General features: G+C 33.7%; 1 protein-coding gene across 2 annotated transcripts in view; it reads right to left on the bottom strand.

Annotated features, from left to right (window-relative positions):
* NCAM2 (neural cell adhesion molecule 2) overlaps positions 1-26,387 on the bottom strand; it is a 503,541-nt gene that overhangs the window by 143,009 nt on the left and 334,145 nt on the right. For both annotated transcript variants that reach the window (XM_021070858.2, XM_021070859.2), the window contains exons 6-8: positions 25,728-25,845; positions 21,173-21,333; positions 18,107-18,252 (exon numbers count right to left, since the gene is read on the bottom strand). In XM_021070858.2, coding sequence (XP_020926517.1) covers positions 18,107-18,252; positions 21,173-21,333; positions 25,728-25,845 — 425 coding nt within the window. The remainder of the gene's footprint in view (positions 1-18,106; positions 18,253-21,172; positions 21,334-25,727; positions 25,846-26,387) is intronic.

The raw sequence follows: 26,387 nt of genomic DNA, 5'->3' as shown, positions 1-26,387 counted from the left end.
GAGGAAACTTATGTAATTTTACCCTTCTGTGGTTACCCTGTGTGAATGGATTTTCATTTTCCTTCAAAGTGTGCTTTTATTTTTCTTTTAATAAAACAGGATTCAGAAGACATTTTCACTGTCCTGTTCTTCTTGAGAACAACTTTAACGGAGTAGAAAATTTCCATCTGTAGTAAAGCTTTTAAAAATGTAGCAAAATCATCAAAGTTTAATTCCGGGGGGGGATATCAGTATTTAAAATTTTGGTGTTGGAAAACAAATTACTGAAATATTACATTTGATGGCTGAATATTATCAAATGTGTGCTTGGTTTTCATTTATTAATAATATTTTATTCATAAGTAGGTGTGAAAGTCATACTATAAAATGTAGATGTTTTGTATGTATTCATGAAGCCATCCATGAAATTGACCTTGCATACTAAAATTTAATTCAAATTTCTTTTGAAAATTCAAATTTTTACCACAAATCATGACACGTTGAATAATAGAATTGGCAATTTCTAAGTTAAAACAATTCATAACACTTATTCAGAATTTCAACATGTTGTGAAAAATGTGATTTTTGTCCCCATTATAAGAAGCTAAATTAGAGAATAATAATAAATTATCAGAGTGGGCCTTTATCAGTTCCTCTAATGCAGGACCATAGAACTAACTGCATTAAGTGGTCCAAAAAGGTGGTACAGAATGATAAGCAAAGCATTGCTGCATAGTGTTCCTCCTCTGCTGGCCCTGCCTTGACCCTCACATACATGGTTCTATAAAAGGGGTGAGCCCTTCTAAGAAGAATTGTCCTAGTGGACAATGGAGACAGAACAGATACAACCTTTCTAGGCTCACCTTTGTTGCACCTGCATGTTCAGTTTGCCTAAGAGTAACTAGAGGTTTTTGCTAGAAGTGTTGGAAAAATGATTAGTCAACCATCAGTCACTTATTGCATTCTTCAAATTAATGCTTTGGGACCTGGAGTTAACCAATTACTTTACTATACCTTGGTTTTCCTCTCTGTAAAATGGGTATAAAAACATAGCTTTATAGTATTGTGAAGGATATTAAATGATTTAAATATTTGAAAAGAGCTCAGCACCTGTTAAGTACTTGATAAATAAACTGGCGCAAAATGTTGAAAACCAGGTCTAAGTTGATAAATATATGAGTTTATACAATATCTATTTCATCATGATGTCCAAAGGCATTCCATTCCAAAGGGAAGTAACAACTCTTCTATCTTCTTCTTACTCAACAGTGCATTATTGCTGCTGTGCTTTTCTCATGATCCCACAAACCACATGCCAATTATTTATAATATTTTGTGAATAAAAATATGTAAGATATTCAGTAAAAGACAAAATTGAAATTGGGATGAAAAACCACTCTAAGACAGCAAAATCACTAAACAATAAAGGATAAAATATGTCATATAAAATGATTAAATGGGCAAATAATGAGATTTATATTTTATTGCATCCTTAATTTTACTAATAAAACCCTAGATAGTGAATTTATCAATAATTGCCATTACATTTGTGGATGGCTTGGTTGTATCCTTGACTCTTTATCAGGACGACCTTCCCTGCTCCAAAGCCATGACTTTGGTGTCAAAGGTCTCATCTTGTAGGCTTTATACAGACCTAAGCTCTTTGTTACTCTTCAATGGTTTTAAATTGTATATTGTAATGATTATGCACCATATTCTCAAAATTTATGTATTAGTTAAACCATATTAAATATCCCAACCCCATATCTATCACTAGTATTTATTCTGGTCATTCATTGAGATTGAATTTATAAGCAAATAAGTTACAATGAGAGGGATGTGCTTATATTATGGCTGATCATAATTTTGGCATGACTGTTAATGACGCTGAATGACATGATAACTTTTTTTTTGTTTGTGAGTGTAAGTGCAATTTTAATCAAACATAAAGACAATAAAAAAAATATTTGCTCTTAGGGTTGTTCAGAAAATTCAGAATCTGGAAATTCAAGCCACCCTATGTATGGGGTTAGTGAAGAAAAACCTATAGGAAAATCCCATGGATTCAAGTTGGCAATCCATTTCAAAATGTCATTGCTTTCTCCAAAGTTAAGAAACCATGAAAAATAGGATGATCACTATTGTTTTTGAATTTCCAACGTTCCTGTACATCCTTCATAATATAACATAAGCAAATTAAGAACAACTGCTTATTAAAAAATCATTAAGGGATAAAGAATCCAAGAAGTTACTGAAATCTAAAAATTAAATCCTACCTTGAGATAAAATTTAGTTTCATGGCACACAACAATGAGAAAATAGAAGAGATCTGAAAGAATGAGGGATATTATACACTGAGATCCCTCCTATTAAACATAAGATGTATGTGTAATTATGTGTTAGATGTACAGTGATTTATGCACATATTTGAACTTACCTTGTGAATATTGATATCACATTATTACATCACACTGCTCTAAAATTAATGTAATGACTAAAAATATAAACTCCATTGTTTCAAGGCTTTGACTAAGTCAGAGGTTTGATTTAAAGTTTTTTTCTTTTAAATCCAAATTTTATTTCATTTTATTTTATTTTACTCTATTTATTTTTCGCCTTTTCCTTTTTAGGGCCACACTTACTACCTATGGCAGTTCCCAGGCTAGGGGTCATATCTGAGCTTCAGTTGCTGGCCTGCACCACAGCCACAGCAATGCAGGATCTGAGCCTTGTCTGCAACCTATACCACAGCTCATGAAAATGCCAGATCCTTAACACACTGAGTGAAGCCAGGGTTTTTACCCATATCCTCATGGGTCCTAGCTGGGTTCCTCAACCACTCAGCCATGAAAGAAACTGCCTAAACCCAAATTTTAAAACTTTTTCTCTAGAAACATAAACATAGCCTATTGGAAAAACAGAGGAAGTGCAACACAAAAAAATAATAGAATTGGAATGGCATAATATTGATAATGATTTAGGTAAGGGATAGAATGTGGGGTATCATTATACCTTTCTTTAGTCTTTGTTTTAAATTTACATCACGCATTTTATCATGGGAATTTTTAAACAGCATAATCAAGACTGGAGGTGTTCCTTTATTCCAGATTCTTAATTGTTAGAATATATAGAGCAGAACAGAACCCAAAGTAAAGTCTAGAGCATGCTGCTGCAACCTACTTACCAACCCACAGATTTATGTATTGAAAGCCACTGAGATTTTGGTGTCATTGTTTTGCAGAGTTATCACAGTACTACTTGGCAAAGTTATTAAGACAAGAAAATAACCCATAGGATAAAGAGAGTTGGAAATTTTTTTTTTTAGTTTAAAAATTTTTTTTTAATTTAAAAAAATTTAAAAGTTTACTGGGAATGTTGATGAACTATTTTTTACTAAAAGCAAAAAGATGTGTAGTATTGATAAATTATTTTATAAAATCATTTATCATTATGTTACAGTGACTTTCTATCAATGGATATATCTTTCTACTATTTAGATCAACTATACATTAATAAAAATGTTTTAAAATGAAAATAAAATAACATATAATACAAATCTAACAGGATTTACAAATATAGAACTTTCAGTTCCAAAATAAATGAGTCATGGGTATGAAATACACAGTGTGGGGAAGAGAGTTATACCCACATATCCTTTATAAATCCATATATATATATGCCTGTGCAAATATGGAGACAGATAGATACCTACCACATTTAAATTCCACATTGCATCTGACCTTTATCCTTTATTCATAACAAAATCCCTAGAAAATATTGTTTAATATTGTTCACTCTAATTTCATCCTCAGATTTTCTCTTGAATATACTCCAGTTAGGCTTTGCCCATGTCACTCCACTGAAACTCTTTGGAAAACTTACTGAAAATATTCATTTTTCTGAACTTAATGGTAAATTCGCAATGCTAATTTTTCTTTTCTGCCTGAGAGAGGCATTGATCCAATTAAATATGTTCTACTTATTGCATGGTCTTTGGCTTGTTGTATACTTTCCTTTTTTTGCTCTTATCAGTCTTTGTCTCCTCATCGACCTCTAAATAATCAAGGGCCCTCATTTGGGGTCCATTCTTGGATTTCCTTCTAATTTTACTTCCCTGACTTATTCATCTAGTCTCATGGATTTAATTACCAATTAGAGTCAGTAAAATCCAGATTTTAAACATGGGCCTCTTCACTAAATCTTAGTTGTCTACGTCCAGAGGTATACCAGGTACTTCTTTTGAATATTAAATAAATATTTTAAAGTGAAATTATCCAGTCCAACTCTGGACATCATCTCTACCTTTGCTTCTCCCTCAGTCATTCCAACCTCATTAAATGGTGATTCCTTCCTTCCCACAGTATTTTCTAAAATTCCTGTCATAATCTTTGACTCTTACATGTTATCATACCCACATTCAATATTTGTAAATCCTGTTACTGATCTTTATGATTTATTTTGTTCTGCTGAATTCAGTTTTGTTTTTTCCTATTTTGCTACTTTCATTAAAGAAAGGTTAGGTTTCTTACTTGAGATTCTTCTTGTTTCCTGAGGTAGGCTTGTATTGTTATAAACTTCTCTCTTAAACTGCTTTTGTTTCATCCCATGAATTTTGAATTGCTATGTTTTCATTTTCAAATTTATTTCATTTTGTTTCTTGAATTTAGTTACTCTTTTCCACTATAAAATCACATAAATCAAAATTAAATTTACCAAAAAATTTGTTATTTTTTGTTTATTAAAATTCACTGATATCTCAATATTTCTTTGTAGCTATGTGATTTTATATTTTTCTCAGGGGTAGTAGTTGATTTCTTCATATGAAGAAGTAAATATCATATGAAGCCTATTATAGAGTATGGCATTCCAAGAAAAAAAAATATATTTTCTGCTACAAAGCCAAAAAATATCACTTTCAATATGTAAATAATATTTTTTTCCTACAATTCTGGGAAAACTGTGAACTACTATCATATCATTCTATGAATAAGATTACAGTTTTTTTTTTCCATTGGAAATACTTATATTTAAAATTAGTAGTTCAATAATAAATTATACATATATTCTTTCCTGTTAAGGGCCACATGGAAGCATATGGAAGTTCCCAGGCTAGGGGTCAAATTGGAGCTGTAACTGCCAGCCTACACTACAGTGATAGCAACACCAAATCTGAGCCATGTCTGTCACCTACACCACAGCTCATGGCAATGCTGAATCCTTAATCCACTGAGCAGGGCCAAGGATCGAACCTGCACCATCACGGATACTAGGCAGGTTCGTTACTGTCTAGTCACAGTGAGAAATCCCAATAAATGAAATTTTAAAAAACAATAATAATACTTTTCTTTTTAAAACATTTTCAGAATTTTCTCAAAAATGTTTTTAAAATTACATTTTAAATGTATGACTATGCTTCTTTGATAATTTTTATTTGAGCTCTGGGCTGGAAAATGAATTTCAAAAAGTTATAAATGACTGAAAATCCACCTCTCAGCAAGCTCAGAAGCATCCAGGAAGATTTCCAACATGCCTAATTATATTTTACCACCTACATCAGATGAAGAATAGAAGTATCCATTCTGCCTATTGCCCAGCAGGGATCTATAATATTGCTCTCAGAACACTAGTATGAAAAAATATATTAGGAAGACCTTAAAAATATCATTCAAATACAAAATTCTTCAGAAAAGGCCATTATTTCTGGAAAGAAAAAAAAATAAGGCTTTAAATTCTACAGGTTCCAGAAGTATGCTCTTTAGCATTCGTCTCTATAATCAGAAATTAACTTTTTTTCCCAATGTAAGACATTACCAAAGTAATATTATTTTTTCTTATAATTGGGTTATATAGAAAAGCTATATAGAAGAAGAAAATTACAAACATACTGCCTTACTATATGAAGTTATCAGAAAATCATGAACTGAAAATTAGTAAATATCTGAATATAAAAAAAGGTTAGCATGGGACTAAAAATGGCATCTTAAAATATGTGATAATCTACTAAACCAATAAAAGCTGTATAGAATAAGGAAATGTTAAGAGTTTGAAGACAACTCATTTTATCAATGATGGAACTAGAAAATACATTAACTTACCTGACATCACAGAGCAGACAAAAATAAAAAAAAAAAGAATTGTTGTTACAACTAATACAATATCATAACCTCAATTCACTAAACTCTGTTTTATATGAACTGGATAGACCAATGTTAATATGATTAGAAATCCATCAGTTGTATAAACAAATTCCTTTAACATATCTTATTCTATGTACAGCTATATTGGATATGGAGATCATAAGGAGTGTTGTGTATTTTTAATGTGCATGTGTAGGAAGGTTTGTAATGAAAGGCACATAGTAATTTTCCCACACTCTTTTTTTTTTCTTCTTTTTGGGGCCACATCTGCGGCACATGGAAGTTCCTGGGGTAGAAGTCAAATCAGAGCTGCAGCTGCCACCCTACACCACAGCTCACAGTAATGACGGATCCTTAACCCACTGAGTGAGGCCAGAGATCAAACCCACATCCTCAGGGATACTAGCAGGGTTCTTAACCAGCTGAGCCATGATGGGAACTCCAAGACACATAGTAAATTTAAATGTAGATAATCTCTCTAGGGTATACACACAAAAACAATTTTGGGGGATTTCCAAAATATAGCTCTTCAATCCCTGTCAAAGATACTGGCTACAAATATCTAGGAGTGAGGCACAGTTAAAACCCTGGAAGAGAGGCTCAATCATTTCCCAGGAAGTAAGGCTCAGTCAGGTATATGTGTGCATAGCTTCTTATGTGAGTCTGATTCACAACATTGTCTCAGCACCACTCACTCTGTTCCCTGAATATTAACTCAAAGATTTAACTTAACAGCAAGGCGGAATATCAGAGTAACAAAGATTATTCGAGATTTTCTGATATACATCACATCAAATTAAATAATTTTCTTCTAGACACTGATTAGCTTACAAATTTTGATGGAGATAGTCACAGGAGTAGACATTCTGTCATTTAGAATTTAATATATTGCATTATTTATAATCCCTAATTCTTGGAAGTCTCTGCATTTTTGTAATTTCCACCCTTGAAATACTATCACCCACAGTAAGCAATGTCTACTTTAACTGTACATATGATACTCTTTAAAATATTTGAAAAAACATTATTTTTCCTTCAGTTATTTACTAAAATATTATATTTGGTTTTATTTGTTCCCAGTTGTTGTTGTTGTTCTTTTTTATCAATCTTACTCTCAGGCACTAAGAATTGCTTATATTTGCATGCCAGAATGTACCTACAGGGTTTGGTAAAGAGGTATAAATAAGATTCCTTATAAAAGCACAAAAATATGGCTGTAAAAATTTTGCCCAGCAGAATAACTACTTACACAGATATATATATATATAAGTATACATAAGTATATATAAGACTGTACATAAAGACAGTACTTATTCTTAAAGATGATGCTATAAATATGCCATCATAGTTCAGTTTTTCATTTTACTGCATTTTTTATAATAAAGATATTTGAAATACTCTAGTTTTTCTTTCTTAAATCAGTAATTGTGGATTTATTAATTTGATTTTGTAACTTCTATTTAAAAAAGAAAAAGGAAGCTGAAAAATCTTAAGATGTCATCTATAAAAAAAGGTATTGCCAATTACACCACTAAATATTTTAAGTTGTTTTTTAATCAGAATCTAATCAATTTTCATCAGCTAAGAGCAAACTAAGAGGAGATATTCTAATGAGAGTAGATATATTTTCCAAAATGCACCAACATGGAGGTCTATGAGAAGAATAAGTTGAACTGGGTCTGTGATGGTGCAGAAAAATATGCTAAAGCTAAACAATTCAAGATAGCCACAACGGGTGGTATGCAGAGATGCTGTGCCTAGCACTGCAGTCTGGCGCCCTGAGCAGCACAGCTATGCTTGACCCACAAAAGCTCTACATGCTCCCCCCACTGATGAGAACCCAAGAATGGTTTTTGAGAGCCTGGACTCTACAGCAGGAGCTGGTATTATTCCATTCTTTGATCCATGAGTAAAGCTTTCTTTTGGTTCTCAGTCTTATTCTACTGATGCAAGTGACACAATACAGAAGGAATAACACAGCAGGCATGTACTGATATCATCAAATAATCCACTGAGCCAAGAAAGCATTAACAGAAGGGCTTTTGGGACAAGATGGCAGAGTAGGAGGACTTAAGCTCCTCTCATGAAAACACCAAAATCACAACTAACTGCTGTGATTGAATAATCATTGACAAAAAAGGGTGGAACCTACCAAAAAACATAAAGACAACGAAGAAGCCACAACAAAATGGTAGAAGGGGTGCTTTTGTGGTATAGTTAAATTCTAAACCTGCCAGGTGGGCAACTCACAAACTAGAAAATAACTGTATCACAGTAGTTCTCCCAGAGGAAGTGAGAGTTTTGAGCCCCATGTCAGGTTCTGCAGCCTGGGAGTCTGGCACCAAGAGGAGGAGCCTCCAGGGCATTTAGCTTCGAAGGCCAGTAGTGCTTGAGTGAAGGAACTCTACAGGATTGGACGCAAGAGAGACCCAATTTTGGAAGGCAGATACAAAGTTTTACATTTACTAGGATCCAGGGCAAAGCAATGACTCCACAGAAGCCTGGGCCATAACTATCTGCATATCTTGGAGGGTCTCCTAGGGAGGTGGAGTTGGCTGTGGCTCACGTGGGTGCAAGGACACTGGTAGCAGAACCCCCAAGGAATACTCATCAAAGCTCTCCTGACAGTCATGAGTTTGGCTCTGAGACATGCCCCTACCCAACAGCCTGAAGGTTCCAGTGCTTGGAAGCCTCAGGCCAAGCAATCAACAGGGTTGAAACTTATACCCATCCATCAGCAGAGAGGCTGTCTAAAGTTTTCCTGAGCCCACAGCCACCTCTAAACATACCCCTTGACATGACTCTTCCACCAGAGGGACAAGACCCAGATCCACCTACCAGTGGGTAGGCACCAGTCTCTCCCACCAGAAAACCTGTACAGCCCCTGTACCAAGCTTTCCCACCAGGGTTCAGACACCAGAAGCAAGAGGGACCACATTCAATCTTGCACCCTATGAAACAGACTGCATAAACACAGAAATTTAGATAAAATGAGCTGGTGGAGAAATATTTTCCAGACTAAGGAACAAGATAAAATCCCTGAACAACTAGATGAAGTGCAGGTAGGCAATTTGCCTGAAAAAGAATTCAGAGTAGTAACAGTAAGGGTGATCTAAGATCTTGGGGAAAAAAAATGGAGTAACGACTGAGAAGATACAAGAAATATTTAAGAACTTTATCTGGAGATAAAAACTCTCCAGAAAGTGAGCACAGAGAGAACCCACCTCAACATAATAAAGACAATATATGACAAACCCACAGCTTATAGTAGGTTTAACTCAATAGTGAAAATATGAAAGTTTTCCTCCAAGATCAGGAACATAAAAAGAATGTCTACTTTCTTGCTTTTATTCAACATAGCCATGGCAATCAGAGAAGAAAAATAAAAGGAAGCCAATTTGGAAAAGAAGTGACTCTGTTTGAAGACAATATGATACTATACATTGAGAATCCTAAGTAATCTATGAGAAATTTATGAGAACTCATCAATAAATATGGTAAAATTTCAGGATACAAAATCAATACACAGAAATCTATTTCATTTCCATACACTAACAGCAAAAGTTCAGAAAGAGAAATCAGGGAAACAATTTCATTTTCCATTGCATCAGACAGAATAAAGTACCTAGGAATAAGCCTACCTAAGGAGAAAACAGACCAATACTCTTAAAACTATGAGACACTGATGAAAGAAATCAAAGATGATGCAAACATATGGAAAGATATACCATGTTCTTGGGTTGGAAGAATCACTATTTTTAAATGACTATACTACCCAAGGCAAGCTATAGATTCAATGCAATCCCTATCAAATTACCAATGGCATTTATACAGAACTAGGACAAAAAATATTTAAATTTGTGTGAAAACATAAAATACCCAGAATATACAATACAATCTTGAGAAAGAAAAACAGAGCTGGAGGAATCAGGCTTTCTGACTTCAGACCATACTACAATGTGGCAGTCATCAAAACGGTATGGTACTGGCACAAAACAGAAATATTGATTAATGGAAGAGGATTGAAAGCCCAGAAATAAACCCACACACCTATGTCAAGTAATCTATGACAACGAGGCAAGAAAATACAACGCAGAAAAGACAGCCTCTTCAATAATACATTATGGTAAAACTGGACAGATACATGTAAAAGAATGAAATTAGAACATTCTTTAACACCATACACAAAAATAAACTCAAAATGGATTAAAGACCTAAACATAGGCTGGATAGTATAAATTTCTTAGAGGAAAACATAGGTAGACATTCTTTGATGTAAACTACAGCAACATCTTTTTGGATTCACGTCCTGGAGCAGTGAAAATAAAAATAAAACAATGGGGCCTAAATAAACTCAAAAGCTTTGCACAGCAAAGGAAAACATCGACAAAATGAAAACAATCCATAGAATCGTAGAAAATCTTTGCAAAGTAACCAATGAGGGATTAACCTCCAAAATACACAAAGAGCTAATATAGCTCAATATCAAAAACCAACCAAACAAAAAACAATCCTATGGAAAAGTATGCAGATCTAAAGAGACATTTCCCCGAAGAAGACAAATATATGCTAGAGAGGGTGTGAAGAAAGGGAACCCTCTTACATTACTGACAGGAATGTAAGTTGGTATGCACCACTTGCAGCAATATGTTTGGACCTAGAGAATATCATACTAAGCAAAGTAGGTCAGACAAAAAATAACTATCGTATGATTTCACTTATATGTGGAATCTAAAATAAAAGAAACAAATTAACTTATTTGCAGAACAGAAATGGAATCATAGACTTTGAAAACAAACTCACAAAAAAATCAAAGGGGAAAGGTGGAGGGGGATGAAATAGGGTTTGGGGATTAGCATATATATAAAACAATTAACCAACAAGGACCCACTGTATAAGCACAGGAAATGCTATTCAATATTCTGTAATACACTACATGGGAAAATAACCTTAAAAAGAATGGATGTATACACAAAATAACTGAATCTATTTGCTGTATACCTGAAAATAAAACATTTGATATTTTGAATATTAAATTTTATATTTCAAAATTGCATATTCATAAGGAAAAATACCAGTGATTTTAAATTTGCTTTGATCTCATCTCCTTTCCTAAGATTTATGAAAAATAAAGCAGAAACTTTTCTTTACCCTGCTATACTCTTTGTACATAGAATAGTACTGCAAACCTAAAAGGCCTCAATAGTATTTGTTGATAGTTGCTAAATAAACTTGGGCAAATGATAAAGGAAACATTAGTCACAAAAATTCCTGTTACTTTAAAAATTATTTTACTGCTTATATTTTATTAATTTAATTTTTAATAACTTGTATTTGGTTTAGAATTATTTTGAAAAAGGGAAATACAAAAAAGGCTAATGCAAGCATCAGAGTTTATATCTCAAAATTATCTAAGAAGGTTTAGCGGAGATTCTCATGTGATGTGAAAAATTCACTCCTTTATTCTCTTCTTTCCATTAAAAGTGATTTAAATAAATTATTTTAAAGCACGAAATTTCTTTAAGCCCAGAGCTGTACCTACACAAAAAATTAATATCCTAGAGCATAAAATAACAGTTTAATAATGAATATAGAAGTACAGCTATAAAATATTTTTACACTAAGGATTTAATTTGTCATACATTTAAATTTAAACCATCCTATTTTATTCAGGTAGTTGTGTCAAAAAACTGCCTAACTTTATTCATCTCTCTCTCTTTTTTTTTTTTTTTTTTTTTTTTTTGCTTTTTAGGGCCCCACCTGTGACATATGGAAGTTCCCAGGCTAGGGGTAGAACCAGAGCTGCACTTGCCAGTCTATACCACAGCTACAGCCATGTGTGATCCAAGCTGCATCTGTAACCTACACCCACAGCTCACTGCAACACTGGATCCTTAACCCACTGAGGGAGGCCAGGAATCCAGGGAGGCCATACCCTCATGGATACTAGTGGGATTTGTTTTTGCTATGCCACAAGGGGAACTCCTAGAAGTCTCTTTTGTCTGGGTAGTTTATGCTGTCAGAGCATTTGAAGTAAGTATTGTCCAGATCATAGTGTCTCAATACATGGAGAAAAGTATTTGCCATTTCTATACAATTTAAAATAGAAAGAACTATGAGTTCTGTATACAAATGCAAAACTAAATGTTAAAGTAGACTCTTCATACTTTGTACTACTTTTTTTTTCAATCGAATTTCTATTTAAATTATACATCTATTTATTTCAAGGAATAGGAAGCAAAATGGAGCTACAGTAGTCAAGTCAATGTTGAATCAGTAGGGTTGTTTTCTTTAACACATAAAAGCACATTTTTTTTCTCCCAAATGAATGTAAATGAACAGAAAGTCCTGTTGTTTTAATCATAAAGTTTGAGTTGATGTAACCTCAGACCATGACCAGCATTTTATATTTTAATTCAGCAAAATATGAAGAAATTGTTTTTGAAGTTAATCACTAAGATTTATTTATTGAGTTTATTAGAATCATATTAAAAGGACCATTTAGTGTTAAAGATTGAAATTAAGTGGTTTTTTTGGTAACTAAGATTTGTGAACTTTCTACTCATTAATTAATAATGTAGCATCCTTCTTTACTGGAGGGAAGTGCTTAACCCCACAAATAGAAGAAAGGATAATGGAGTCTGTCCTCAAGATTTTGTAGCTAAACTCTGTATCATGTTAATTCAATTATGTCTGAAAATAAATAAAAGCTGTGTTTTTTAAAGTATGGTGTATGTACCAGTGATAGTGCACATGCTGAGTTTACATATTACTTTAAAAACAAAATTTATTTTGTAGTATTACATTTACTTTGATGTGCATTTTAAAACATACCTGATATGTTTGGGTAAGATTAGAATAAACAATAGATAAATTTAATTTAAAGAAAAAAATAAGGGATTAACAGTCCAGGCAGCACATGAACATGGAAAAGAAATGAAACTGATGGTCAGATGACTCAAGTTTGAGAAATTCTGGTTTAGAACAGTTAGGACTTACTGCTATACACATCAAATACTTCTTATTCAATGTAAGTGGGATTAATTTCTAGTGGAGATAGGCCTATAATTTACTCTGTAGGACAAGTATAACAGAAATAAAATCATTATAGATTCTGCATCTTAAGAGTAGATACATGCATCATGTGAGATGTCACCCATCAAATGATATTATAAGCAATTTAGAATTATTATATAAAGCAATCTATTTACATAGATGAGATCGTTTACTGTTATATTTACATTTTTGTAAGAACTTTAGAAATAAAAATCACTCCCTATAGATCTTTTACTTCCATTTACTCCTAAAAAGACAAGCAATAACATTTCTTTAAGAAGGTTCAAAGTAAACCTTTAATAAAATTTTTTCCTATGAATATGAAATCATATTTTGAAAACTGATGAAGAATAGGCATTCTTAAGCAACTTGGCTTTGTGGAGCATAGTATTTCTTTCTTCCTACCTTCATGACTTCTTTAAGTATTTAGAATGTGGAAGGGTCTATTCCAAATCAATATTTTTTTGCTATGTAATATGGGGAGGGGAAAAAGGACAAAAAGGAAGGGAAAAGGACAAAAAGGAAGAAAAAGGAAGATGACTTTCTACAGAGGAAAAAAATGGGAGGAGAATGGGAAAAGGTAGACCTTGAAGAGAGAGAAAAAGATGATAAGGTAAGAAATCTGTGGTGTTTATAGTCCTGATTTTGTGTCTCACAGGAGTAAAGATAACGCTTTATCACCCAGAGTCTTAGAGCCCTCACTTGCACTTCCCTGCCAGGGTGGGGACTGACACCAAACATACAGTGACTAAGATGACACTTAAATGTAAATTCCCAACACTGTCAGTTTCCAAGTGGAATGCAGTATGGGGTTACAAGATTTGGAATTTAGTGTGCCAAGACAAGTTCATATCTGAGTAACTGAAATAATACTCTTAAAGATTATTTTATAGTAAACTTCTATATATAGCTGTATCAAAAGAAGCACAACCCACAACAAATATATTGTTCTATTGTTTTGTGGATGTTATTATTCACACGACACATAGGACTATGCTCATACACATTTTTAACTGCTTTCTTTGTGGCAGTAGTTGTTGATAGAATTAACACGATCATTTTCTCATGTATAAAATATATAAAGACTAAATAGCTCTAAGCAATAGAGAAAATAACACATTTAGGTTCAATTTGTGTCTGGAATATTGTTATGCAGGCTCTCATTTCATCTTAGAAACTGTTCCAGATAGGTTTTGTCATCATTACCCTTATAGACATGCAGAAACTGACATGAGAATTAACATGGTAAATGATACACCAAAGAGACAACTTTAGGACTAAGTTTTGATTGGTGTGACACTTCATGACTTCCCATACTAGTTTATCAATACCTATAATCATACATTTACTAATATTTATTGATCAATAAGAATGATAATAAGAGATGATTTAAAGAAAATGATTCAAACTAGATGATAGGTGTTCATGCCAGGGACTTGAAAACACTTTAGTCATACAATCTCACATAATCTTCAAATCAGCCTGTGCAAGAAGCGTGGTTTTATTTAAAATATAAAGATTTTCAATGTTAAAAATTAGATTTCTTAGTTTTTTGGTTTTTTTCTTTTTTTCTTTTTTAGGGCCACACCCGTGGCATATGGAGGTTCCCAGGCTAGTGGTCAAATGGAAGCTGGCCTACACCACAGCCACAGCAATGCCAAATCCGAGCCGTGTCTGTGACCTACAGCACAGTTCATGGCAACACCAGATCCTTAACCTGCTGAGTGAGGCCAGGGATCAAATCTGCATCCTCATAGATGCTAATCAGATTGTTTCCTCTGAGCCATGATGGGAACTCCAGATTTCTTGGTTTTTAAATTGCAAAACATTCACAACTTCTGTGTCATAGCTGAATTAAACTCATCCCAAAATAATAGCTTTAGTTCTGTCTTAAAACTTTACTGTGTACATTTAACTATTATTACAGTTAAGAATATATTATCTATTAATGAAGAGGCCAAGGGTTTCTAGTTTATACACCCAAAGCATTTTAAGACAACCTCAAAAAATAATGTACTAAAATTAAGCTATCGATTTAATAAATTTTTTGATAACCCTAATCCAAATGGAAATGGATAATGGGAAAGTATCTTAATTATCACTAATACAAATCACCTCAATTTTTTCAATACATGGATGACAAAAAGTTAATGAGTAGAAACTGTGAAATACTTAAAACAATAAAATAAACAACAAAATGTTATCCTGAAATGACAATGGATATTAAGAAAATATTTCTAAAGCAAGTGAATACTGTATTTTCTTACATATTATGTGTAGTTTTGAATTTTTCAGAAGAGTTTTCAAAATTACATATATTATCTTAAATATAGGGAAGATGCATTAAAGTAAATTATAGAAAAAAAAACTAATCAGCTTAAAAGCGTTTTTAAGCACCATATTTTTTTTGTTGTTGTTTCTGAAGATAACCTATTAGGCAAGGATATTTTAAGGTTCATCATTAACATGCACAGTTCAGTAGTTCTCCAGAACTACAGCTGCAGAACATATCTATATGTGAATACATTAAGTGAGCCCTCCTCCTTCAAAAATCTACAGTGACAAACATATTTACTGAATACATTTTCACTTTTTTTTTTCTTTTTATGGTTGCGCCTGTGGCATGTGGAAGTGCCTGGGCCCGGGGTGAATCAGAGCTGTGGCTGTTGGCCTGTGCCACAGCCACAGCAATGTCAGACCTGAGCCACACCTGCGACCTACACAACAGCTTGCAGCAACACTGGATCATTAAATCACTGAGCAAGGCCAGGAATCGAACCCGCATCCTCATAGATACTATGTCGGGTTCTTAGCCTGCTGAGTCACAATGGGAACAGCTATTTTTATTGTTGAATGGAGTACTTAGTTTGAAGTATATTGCATTGATGATATCCCACTGTCTGAGACTTACGCAATTATCATTTTCATCGATAGTGATAAAGTTATTTTATTTTCTTCTCTAATTCCCAAGTCCCCATCAAGGTGCCAAGTAATCTGTCAACAGAGTTTTCCTGTTGAATGGATCAGTCGTTAAATGTCATTTACCTTAGAGGTTGAGAATTGTTTTCCAACGTATGAATGGCTTGAAAACCATCCATATGACACCAACTGATGAGTTTATTAAATATGTACTCCTAGGTCCTGTGCTAGACATACTAAATCAACCTCAGGAAATGGGATTCTAGAATCTGAATTTTAACAAGCTTTCAATTGATTCTTATGGCAAATATGATACCATGCTACTCTTCATGGCAAGAGAGATATAATCAGAATACACTCTATGACAGTGTTTAATCAATTTTAGGTATCAGACTTTATTTAAAAATGAACCAAATAAGAAAACAAAAGATATACACTTTAATAGACATAGCCCTCAGCAAGCAAAAACTAGGTGATTATTTATCACAACTATTATAAAATATGTTTCTGTATGTAGTTTTAGATGTCTTGGGTCATAGAATAAAATATGGTCTTCTGGTTACTTGATAACTATTTATTGAAAAATAACAATATATCTTTCATTATTGGTATGTACAAAATGAAACATCTATTAAATGAAGAGTAAAAGCTATGTTTGAGAAGAGAATTTTTGGGAAATTTACAGTACAAAAAATAATAAAAGCATGAGTTAGGAATATGAAGGTATAATTAATTATGGCTTACCGACATGAAAATTATTATTCTTTATTGACCTAGTCAAAAGAAATATACTTACTTGACACAAAAATATTTTTATATATCTACTTTTGGACAATTTTAAATAATTTTATGGAAATATAAATCCTTTCAGATTTGGCGGTGTATCATAGTAATATCTATGATTATCTGTCAGGAAAATTTTAAAGCAAACTCTATATCATTTATCTGGATTGCTAGAAGAATGCAAATGTCATTCACATTATACAAATTTGAGCTTCAACTTACATAGTATATTAAAATACTATAATTTATTGCCAAAAAAGATACATCTTAAAAACGCCATCGTGAGGAAGAAATGGAGCCAAGAGGGTGATATACAGGAATACTTTCTTTCAAAAGAAAAATAGTAAGTGGCCAGGGAGAAGCCTGTTTTGTCAATCTATGGAACATGTTACATGATAATGTAGAGGGATAGAAAGTGTAATTGATTTAAATTAATGAAAGAGGTTTAAAGGAGGTTGCTCTTTAACACTGAGAAAAGAAATCTAACTTTAATTTTATAATTTTTATTTGTGTGAGAATTCCATTTCCTTCATATCATTAATTCACTACCTTTTCCTTTCTGTTTCAATTTGCCTGTACTTGGAGTTTTATATACATTGCTACAAGAAATAACAATGTAAATCTATGGAGTATGATATGATAATGTTTACTTGATTTCTTAGGAACTTGAGTGCATTCTGATGAAAGTTCATCAATTTACATGGGAGTGACATTTACCAAAATGCTCTTATTTTGTTGTGTTTGTACTTTCGTTATAACCTATTGCGTTACAAATTATTAAGTTATAAATTATATAAAGGCAGAAATCTCCTGTCCTATTGCCTAAAGACAATTCTATAGAGTTAAGAGTTAAATGACAGCTAGAATTTTGTGAGTTTAAATCATTTTCATTGTACAGCACAAGTTGGGAGAGGGGTTGCATTTGCAGTAAGATATTTTACGGATTCAGTGTTTATGAAATGTTTGCACGTAGACAAACATAAGAAACAATGCCAAGAATCTAAGATTGTGTGGCTTAATGAAAGACATCTTTAAATATTACAATTTGACTTTTTTCTCCTCTGAATTTATTTTTAGGCTGTCTGTGGTAGTTACCTTTTTAATAATTAAACCGTTTACTTCATTCCTACAAATTATTTGGTAGATTGGAGTCCAATGTGAGATTTAATTAACATGCAAAATTCTGAAAATACAATGGTTTTGAAAAACACTATATATTAAATTACTGTTACCTTATCGCCTTCAGAAAAAGTGATGCCATCCACTGCTCTTTTCCAAGTGATTTCTGGAATAGGCTCTCCTTCTGCTTCACAGATCAGTGTGACATAACCATTCTCATATGTAGTCTCATTTTTAAGCTGTATTATGTGAGGCTGTACTGTAAAAAATATATACATTACTCATCTCCACTGGAGGAAAATATTACTATTCAAGGTGAGCATTTAAGGACACATCAGCATAGCATGGAATTATTAAGTTTGCATCAGTTACAGCGTCATGTTCTACTTTACAAAAGTGCCAGAAGAATTGCAAAGCACAGGAGAAAAAAACTTTAGAAAAATAATGTCATTGATTATCTTTATATAAATAATTTGAAGTGGTTTAGAAACCAACATAAAAATTATAATTCCTCCCCAAATTTTACCAATTAAAAGTTACTTTATCATTTTTTTTCTCTTAAAGCTACTTAATTAAAATTCCTCTTTTAAAGCCACATGTGTTCTTATATGTTGGTGTATGACATCCCCTTATGCAGTGATTATCTTTTAAACTTTTAAAACAATTACACCAAAAAGGGAAAATCATGACTGTGAATATATAGTTAAGTATAATTCTGTACAATATTTAAAATATTCATGAAGTAAATTCTTTCAACCTTTATTACTCAGGTTGGTACATCTTGACCTCAGATTATCTTAATATTAGATTAATTATAGCTAATTATTTACTTGTCCTTATGACATCTATAAAAAGCAAAACATTATGTCTAATAACTTAATGTTAAAAATTATGAACCTCTACAAATTTACACATACCAAAGAGCTTTAAATTTTAAAACTCTGTATTATGGAATTTCCTAAAATTTTACTTGTTTGAACATAAAAGTGATAAAGGCCACCACTTGTTATTTCAGAACAAGTAATAGCTTTGTAAAAATCATTATGAAATATAAATAAGGTGTTCTTAATCTTAGAAAATTATATTCCTTATATGAGAAACATGGTATAAATATTTTGTAACAATCCAGTGTTTATTCCTTTGTCTTTAATGGATATAGCTTTATTTGCATTATAAACACATGATTTTGTATCAAACACAATATAAATCTGTTCAGTGTTACTATACAAAGTGATTATGACAATAATGTAGCTTATCATATTTCATTCATTATTTTCTATTTAAAAAAATGAAAATATTAGTAACCTTTTATTTATCTCTTTGTTATTACTGTCACCTTAATTTTTTAAAAAAAAGTAAGCGGTATTTCATTAGAGTCTCTTGAGATAATCTACACTTTGGTATTATCTCAGACACTAACATTTCTAATTTTTATTAATTTATTTTTATACTAAGTCATATTTAGCACTGTATATTTTAAATAGAACATTTTGTTAAAGTGGGAGACAAGTTAGATGCTTTCTATACTTTCTAATCATTTTAAGTGTGTTTATTCTTTGCTCTACGTGAACAATTTTCCATTGGTTCACAGCTTTGTTGATTCCTCATGGTTAAAGATTTTTGTGCAAGCACATCTAAATATTACTCTTCTGAGTAATTTTCCAACACCACACTATCCAAAATAATTGCCCTTTTTATCCAGCCCTAGCTGAGAGATCCAGTTTCGCTTCCTTTTTAGAGCATCTTATACCAATTTTCTTTATTTTAATATGCTTCGATATACTCTATTATCTGTCTTACTCTGCTAGAATATAAGCTTTATGGGAATCGCCTTCGTACAGAAAACATTTCTATTACAGCTGCTGTAAGACGAGCTGCCAAAGTTTGTATCCGTTTATGTTTTGGATACAGTAGTACTGCTGCATCCACAGCCTGCAACCACTGGTCTTTCGGACTCTTACAGAGTTTGTCCTCCTTCCTCCTCCTCTCTTTGTTGTGACCGTGTTTTGATAATAATGTTTTTAAAAATGGAGAAAACATACTATATATTAGTAGTGCATATAACTTTTAGTGTTTACTTTTTTTTATGGTTGTAGCATATGGAGGTTCCCAAGATAGGGACTGAAACTAACCTACTACCGCTGGCTTACTTACACCTCAGCTACAGCAACTTGGGATCCGAGCCCTCTTCTGTGACCTACACCACAGCTCACAGCAGTGCTGGATCCTTAACCCACTGAGCGAGGCCAGGGATCGAACCTGTGTCCTCATGGATACTAGTCAGATTCGTTTCCGCAGAGCCATGACAGGAATTCCCACTTTTTTAAACAGAATAATTATATTCTAAATAGTCACCAGTGGAGTTCCCGTCGTGGCGAGGTGGAAACGAACCTGACTAGGAAACATGAGGTTGCAGGTTGGATCCCTGACCTCGCTCAGTGGATTAAGGATCTGGCATTACCTGTGAACTGTGGTATGGGTCACAGACCCAGCTCGGGTCTGATGTTGCTGTGGCTATGGCATAGACTGGCAGCTGTATCTCCAATTAGACCCCTAGCTTGGGAACCTGAATATGCCTTGCAGGTGAGACCCTAAAAAGCCAAAAATAGTCACAAGCAAAATGGGAGCTAAATCAATAATTAAAAAAAAAAAAAACAAACTAGTTTTCTTTTCTCTGTAAGTTCCCCAAAGAAGGCAATATGGCTTTTGGTAAATATGGAAGATATGTATATAATATTTTCTTTTAATAAAATGAAAAGGGAATATTTAATTGTGGTTAAAGGTCAAAGTTTCCTAATCATAGCCTCATAAATAAACTCTTTTTGAAGAATATTAAAAGTAAAACTGACCCCAACATATTTTATTTAAAGATTTATGAAGATCAGCTCATATATAATTATTCATACATATTAATATGTATATATATAATAGAAACGAGTATGTATAATTTAAATGAATATTCTAGCAGCCTCAAATATTTTACAAAAAATTGCATGTATAATTTTATGTAATTATGAAAATAATTCTATCTTGTAGCTTCAATTTTAAAACACATTTAAGACATGAGAAAAATGAGATTTAAGTTTGGAAATTTAAACAGCTCATATAAGTGACAGCAGAATTTCATTCAGACCTCCCTCTAGACCTCATGGTTTTAACTACTATGCTATAATACTTACCAAAGACTTGGAGAAGTGCCTGCTTTTCATCTTCTCCTGCCTTATTTGTGGCTCTGCATACATAAGGGCCTGCATCACTATTGATTATGTTCCTGACAGTGAGTTCTGTATTGCTCCCTTTCAATACGTACTTTTCATTTTCTTCAATGGATTTGCCATTCCTGAAGAAGAAAACAGAGGTTGATTTTTAAAAATCTAACTTCATAGCTCAGGAGCAGATCATACTCAACTTTTTGACCTGTAATGGTCAATCATTTCATGGCTATTGTTATTGATAGACAAGGCTATATCCCAATTAAAAGTGTACTTTTATTAGCTCAATAAAACTTAATGCATGAACAGTAAAATAGACTTGAAAGTTGTTTTCACTTTAGAGACAAGGATAATATTTGAGCTGTGTTGAAATATTGCCACTATTTTGAGGAAAACACATTTTTGCTCAATCTGTACTTTGATTATAAGCAATTATAAAAGGGAGAATAAATCCACTTTTGACCTCTCACTTTAAACAGCACAAACACTGGACACAGGTTAAATAACAGTTCTCAATCGATGGTCAACAGGTGGCACACAACAGTAATATCTGAGGACCACCACTGCTCACTACGTGAAGACAGTTACCAGGCTGAGGCTCTAAGAGGAAGAACCCAAACAGAACCAGGTAGTGATCTGTGTTGGAAGTCAGAATTCTTGGTTGGGGAAATTTAAAGTGGCTAACATTTGCATATAAGACAATGTGAGAAGAAGGCACAAGAAAAAGAATTACAGAGATTTGCGGAGGTTTTCCAACCCATCTTTAATTGAGTACTAATTGGCAATTGTACACCAGTAAGGCTTTCCCAAACTAAGGAAAGAACCATTGGAAAAGATGAAGCACAGCAATCCCAGGAACTCACAAAAGACCAGGAATAATTTGTACCCCTACCATCCAGAGTAGAAAGACATCCTAAAACACGAGGCATTAAATTACTTCCTTATAAGAATACTTCTTCAGTAAGGAAGACAAGTTAACCTTAGACTGGTTTTTGGCTCTTTCTGCTTTTACTTCCACTTTTGTTTCCATGTCAGCAAGTGTTCCTGGCTCTCTTTGTGACTATTTCTTATTTTTTTCTCAATGTTTGGTCTTCATCTTCTTTATTGGCTTCTCTCATAACTCTTGGAGATATTACTTCTATGCAATGGGTAGTGTCTGGATCTTTCTCTTTGAGCTGCTGCCCTAATACTTATTGGAATTTTTTTTCACAAAGATAACATGTCTACATCTACAAGTAAATATGTCAGAATAAAAACTTCCTTGTAATAATATCAGTTTTATCTCTATCAAGGTCAATATTACATACTCCCAATCTCCCATATTATATGTTATATATCCAGTGACTAGACTAATCATTATTTTATTCCATACAAAGGATGAAACTAATTCTATATGAAAAAAGGGAGGTGCAAAATTATGTATTTAAATTACTCAGTTATATTAGCATACAAATCTGAGTTATTCTAGTCTGTATGATAATTATACTTTCTTTTTTTTTTTTTTTTTTTTTGTCTTTTTTTTTGCTATTTCTTTGGGCCGCTCCCACGGCACATGGAGGTTCCCAGGCCAGGGGTCGAATCGGAGCTATAGCCACCGGCCTACGCCAGAGCCACAGCAACGCGGGATCCGAGCCGCGTCTGCAACCCACACCACAGCTCACGGCAACGCCGGATCGCCAACCCACTGAGCAAGGGCAGGGACCGAACCCGCAACCTCATGGTTCCCAGTCGGATTCGTCAACCACTGCACCACGACGGGAACTCCTGATAATTATACTTTCACTCACAAATAAGAATTTTGAACAAATATTAAACTTTAAGGAAAGAATTCTAAACTGAAAGCCATTCTCTCTGGAAAGATAAAATGATGAGAATAAGATACCAGAACAATATCTGTGCATTGTAATGAAAGATCGAGGAGCTTTATTTTGTGATGTGATTAGATCTAATACTGACTGTTAAGGATACACACTAGAAGCCAGAAGTCTCTGAGATACATGATAATTATCTGGATGAATATGTTAATGCTTGAGGCATAATCCCTTTAAAAATACCAATAGTGTATGTGAACTGAAGTTTGGCATTTGCCATCAGCCACTACATGGAGTAAAACATGAGCCACTGCAGCTACAAACTCTTGGCACCCCCTGAATGCAGCTCAGGGTGGAAACCAGGAGTGAGACGCTCTCTGCTCTGGGAAAACTGGAACAGGGCTTCAGATGATCAGATATTTTTAGGAGGAGATTTTATGTGCCCAATTCTTGCATCTCCTCATATCTAGAAAAACATTAAAATCCTTCATGGTGATGTCTGCTCCTTGTGACTGGTAGTAACCTTCAGGAGATCAGCAACAAACTTTTGTAAGATGTGTGTGTGTTGCATGCACCTCCCCCTCACCTTTACCATATCCTGATATTCCGCATTTTCCTCCTTGGGTGGTATTTCAACCTGGTCTGTAGTTAAGGATAAAAAATGTCAAGGTCATCTGTAAATGCAGTCACCTCCAAGAGTGAGAGCCAGTGAGTCCTGCAGCCTCTGAATACTCAGGATACTGGCCCCTATAGCTGATGTGCATATAAAAAGAATGATTTCAGTGAGCCCAGCCCTCTTTTGTTCCTGCTTCCTGCCCTTTGTTGCAAAAACTCCTATATATCCTAACTCTTCCCTTACTGCCTAGGAGAAGTTTATTGGGGCTGCCTCAGATGAGGTCTCCCAGGCTTAAGTCCTAATTTCACCCCAAATATAACTTAAGTCTCCACTTTCAGGCTGTGGAATTTTTTTCAGTCAACATGTATCAAAAAGGAATTATTGTCTGCAAAGAACTTCTAAGAAAAAAATCTGTCTGAAGAAATATCTTGTTTATTGCTACCTGCTATGCTAAATGGATAAGTCAAGATTTGAAACTCAAAGATAACATCAGTAAATGCTCAGAAAGTAATAAAAAGCAGTTTTGAATTTCAATTATTTTCCTTAAATCCATTTCTAAAAACCTAATCCTTATTATGGACACATTTGATAGGGATGGAGTAGGCACAGTTAGATTTAGAAGTCCTAATAAATAACCACAGATAATGAGAGAAACTTAGGGGATACTGGGAGATCACCATAAGTAAATAAATTGCTCAAAAAAGCCATCAGAACAAGGCAGGCTTGCTTGACAAGTGCAAGTGTGAGAATTGCCTCAGGTCATTGGGTGGGGGATGGGATTTGGCCTGAATTCAGACCTAGGGTAAGAGTTTGCCCTTCTGCTGATTTGAATACACACCTTTTGGGAAACCAAGGAGGAACTGCTACTACCAGAAAGAAAGAGGCAGGCTTTTCCAACCTCCACTCCCTTTGAAGGATAAAACTGTAGCTCACCTGATCCTAGAGGCAGAGCTTCCTTGCCTGCCTGCTTGCATCTCTGACAAGACTCCTAATGTAATAAATTTATTTCTTGCCTATCACCTTGTCTCTCTCTGAATTCCTTTTGCGCAGAGGCATAAAGAACCTGAACATCAGTAAGACCAGACATTGGGTGAGTGCTAATTTAAAACGTGGGTTCAAGTCCCTATCAGGTTTAGGCTGGGTTTGAGTCCTGGCAAGTGGGTTTAAGTCTCAAGCTGGATTTTGTATGCGGTCAAGTTCCGGCACGTGGGTTCAAGTCCCAGTCTGGGTTTTGACCAGGTTCGAGTCCCAGCAGTGGGTTTACATCCCAATCTGTGTTCTGGCTAGGTTCAGGCTGTTAATGCTGTCAGTTACACATTTGCCAAATTGAATATATATTTTTTAACTGTTTTCTTGTTATTATCCTTATACTATATGATTTATGAAGTTATGAAAATGATTCTATAAATATTTGTAGCTTTGCTTAAGCAACCTGAAAACTAATTATTTTAAAGATTGTCCATTTTTAAACATTCTTTGTCTCCCTTTTAACAGTGTGAGTCACAGCTTAAAAGAATGGAATATTTTGATACCTGTTTGATGTTAATACCAATTGAATGGCATTTAAAAACTCAAAAAAATATATAAAAGTAAACTATAAAATGATAGATTTAGAACCGAGAACTGACTTCTTTGAACTTTTTTATATAACATTAGATTTACTGGAATTTAACTCAACAATTAGTTTTTTCTTAATAATATGGTACATAAATAATAAAATATAAATTATATTTAATAAAATATAGCTGTGCACATGTACAATGGTGGTGCCATCCACACCACAATTTCCACTTCTAGAGAGTCTCCAGCAGTAACAATAAAATGTTTGGGCCCAGGACCCATTTTGGCCAGCAACATGTTTTTTTTAGACAGAATGACCATGGCTCTGTGTGCAGGCTTTGATTTGTGATCGATCACTCTGTAACTCTCTTTAAAAATTTAATTTAACTAACTGAACTGAAAACAGAAGTATCATCATTTTTCACTGCAGTTCAAAAACAATGTTTTCCTTCTGGACAAAATAATAAGATTGTAAATATTTCTCCAGAAGCTTAAACATGGACACAAGCCAGAGGGATGAAGGTGTGAAACCTACCTGTACCAGGAGATGCTGGGCTCAGGAGAGCCAGAGGCCCTGCAGAAAAATGTCATCTCTTCTCCTCTCTCTGCTGTGGCATTAAAGGATTTCTGAGGCATCGTGATGGCTGGCGGCACTGAAAAACAGGCGAATATAGGTGAAACTGAGACGAAAACCATTTTATCAATACCATTGAGACGTTATTTTACCTTTTTTTTTTTTTTTTTTTAATGCTAAGCTTTAACTCTTGATAGTTAATTTCTATGCTTGTATCTAGGACTGATTTGACTCCATAGTAAAACGACTTTAAAATTATAGATCGACCTTCTATTGTATGATTCAATTATTTACTATAAATGTCATTTTACTATTTTTAATCTATTAAACTAAACTAAATGATAAATTATATATTTTAGCAAATATGTGCATTTATATCCACATATACACATACACATGAACTATTTCTGACAAAAAGACAGACAATACCACCCTGACTTACATCAATACTGAGATCCACTTGGAGCATAAGCGGATTTCCTATTTAAGTTCTCATTGCTGTATGTAATTCTATAAGCAATCACTCACTGCTTCAAGACAGGGCTTTCAAATTAAGTGTCGAACCAAAATGCTCTTTCTGATTAACTACATTTAATTTCTTCAAACAACTATAGAACATTT

Source organism: Sus scrofa, chromosome 13 (genome assembly GCF_054392235.1).
Source record: "Sus scrofa isolate SSC_HxYL_T2T_F1_AM1 chromosome 13, Sscrofa_HxYL_maternal_Yorkshire_Landrace_v2.0, whole genome shotgun sequence".
Classification (NCBI taxonomy): Eukaryota; Metazoa; Chordata; class Mammalia; order Artiodactyla; family Suidae; genus Sus; species Sus scrofa.
Note: the sequence above shows the minus strand (reverse complement) of the source record. Positions and strands in the feature narration are given on the sequence as shown.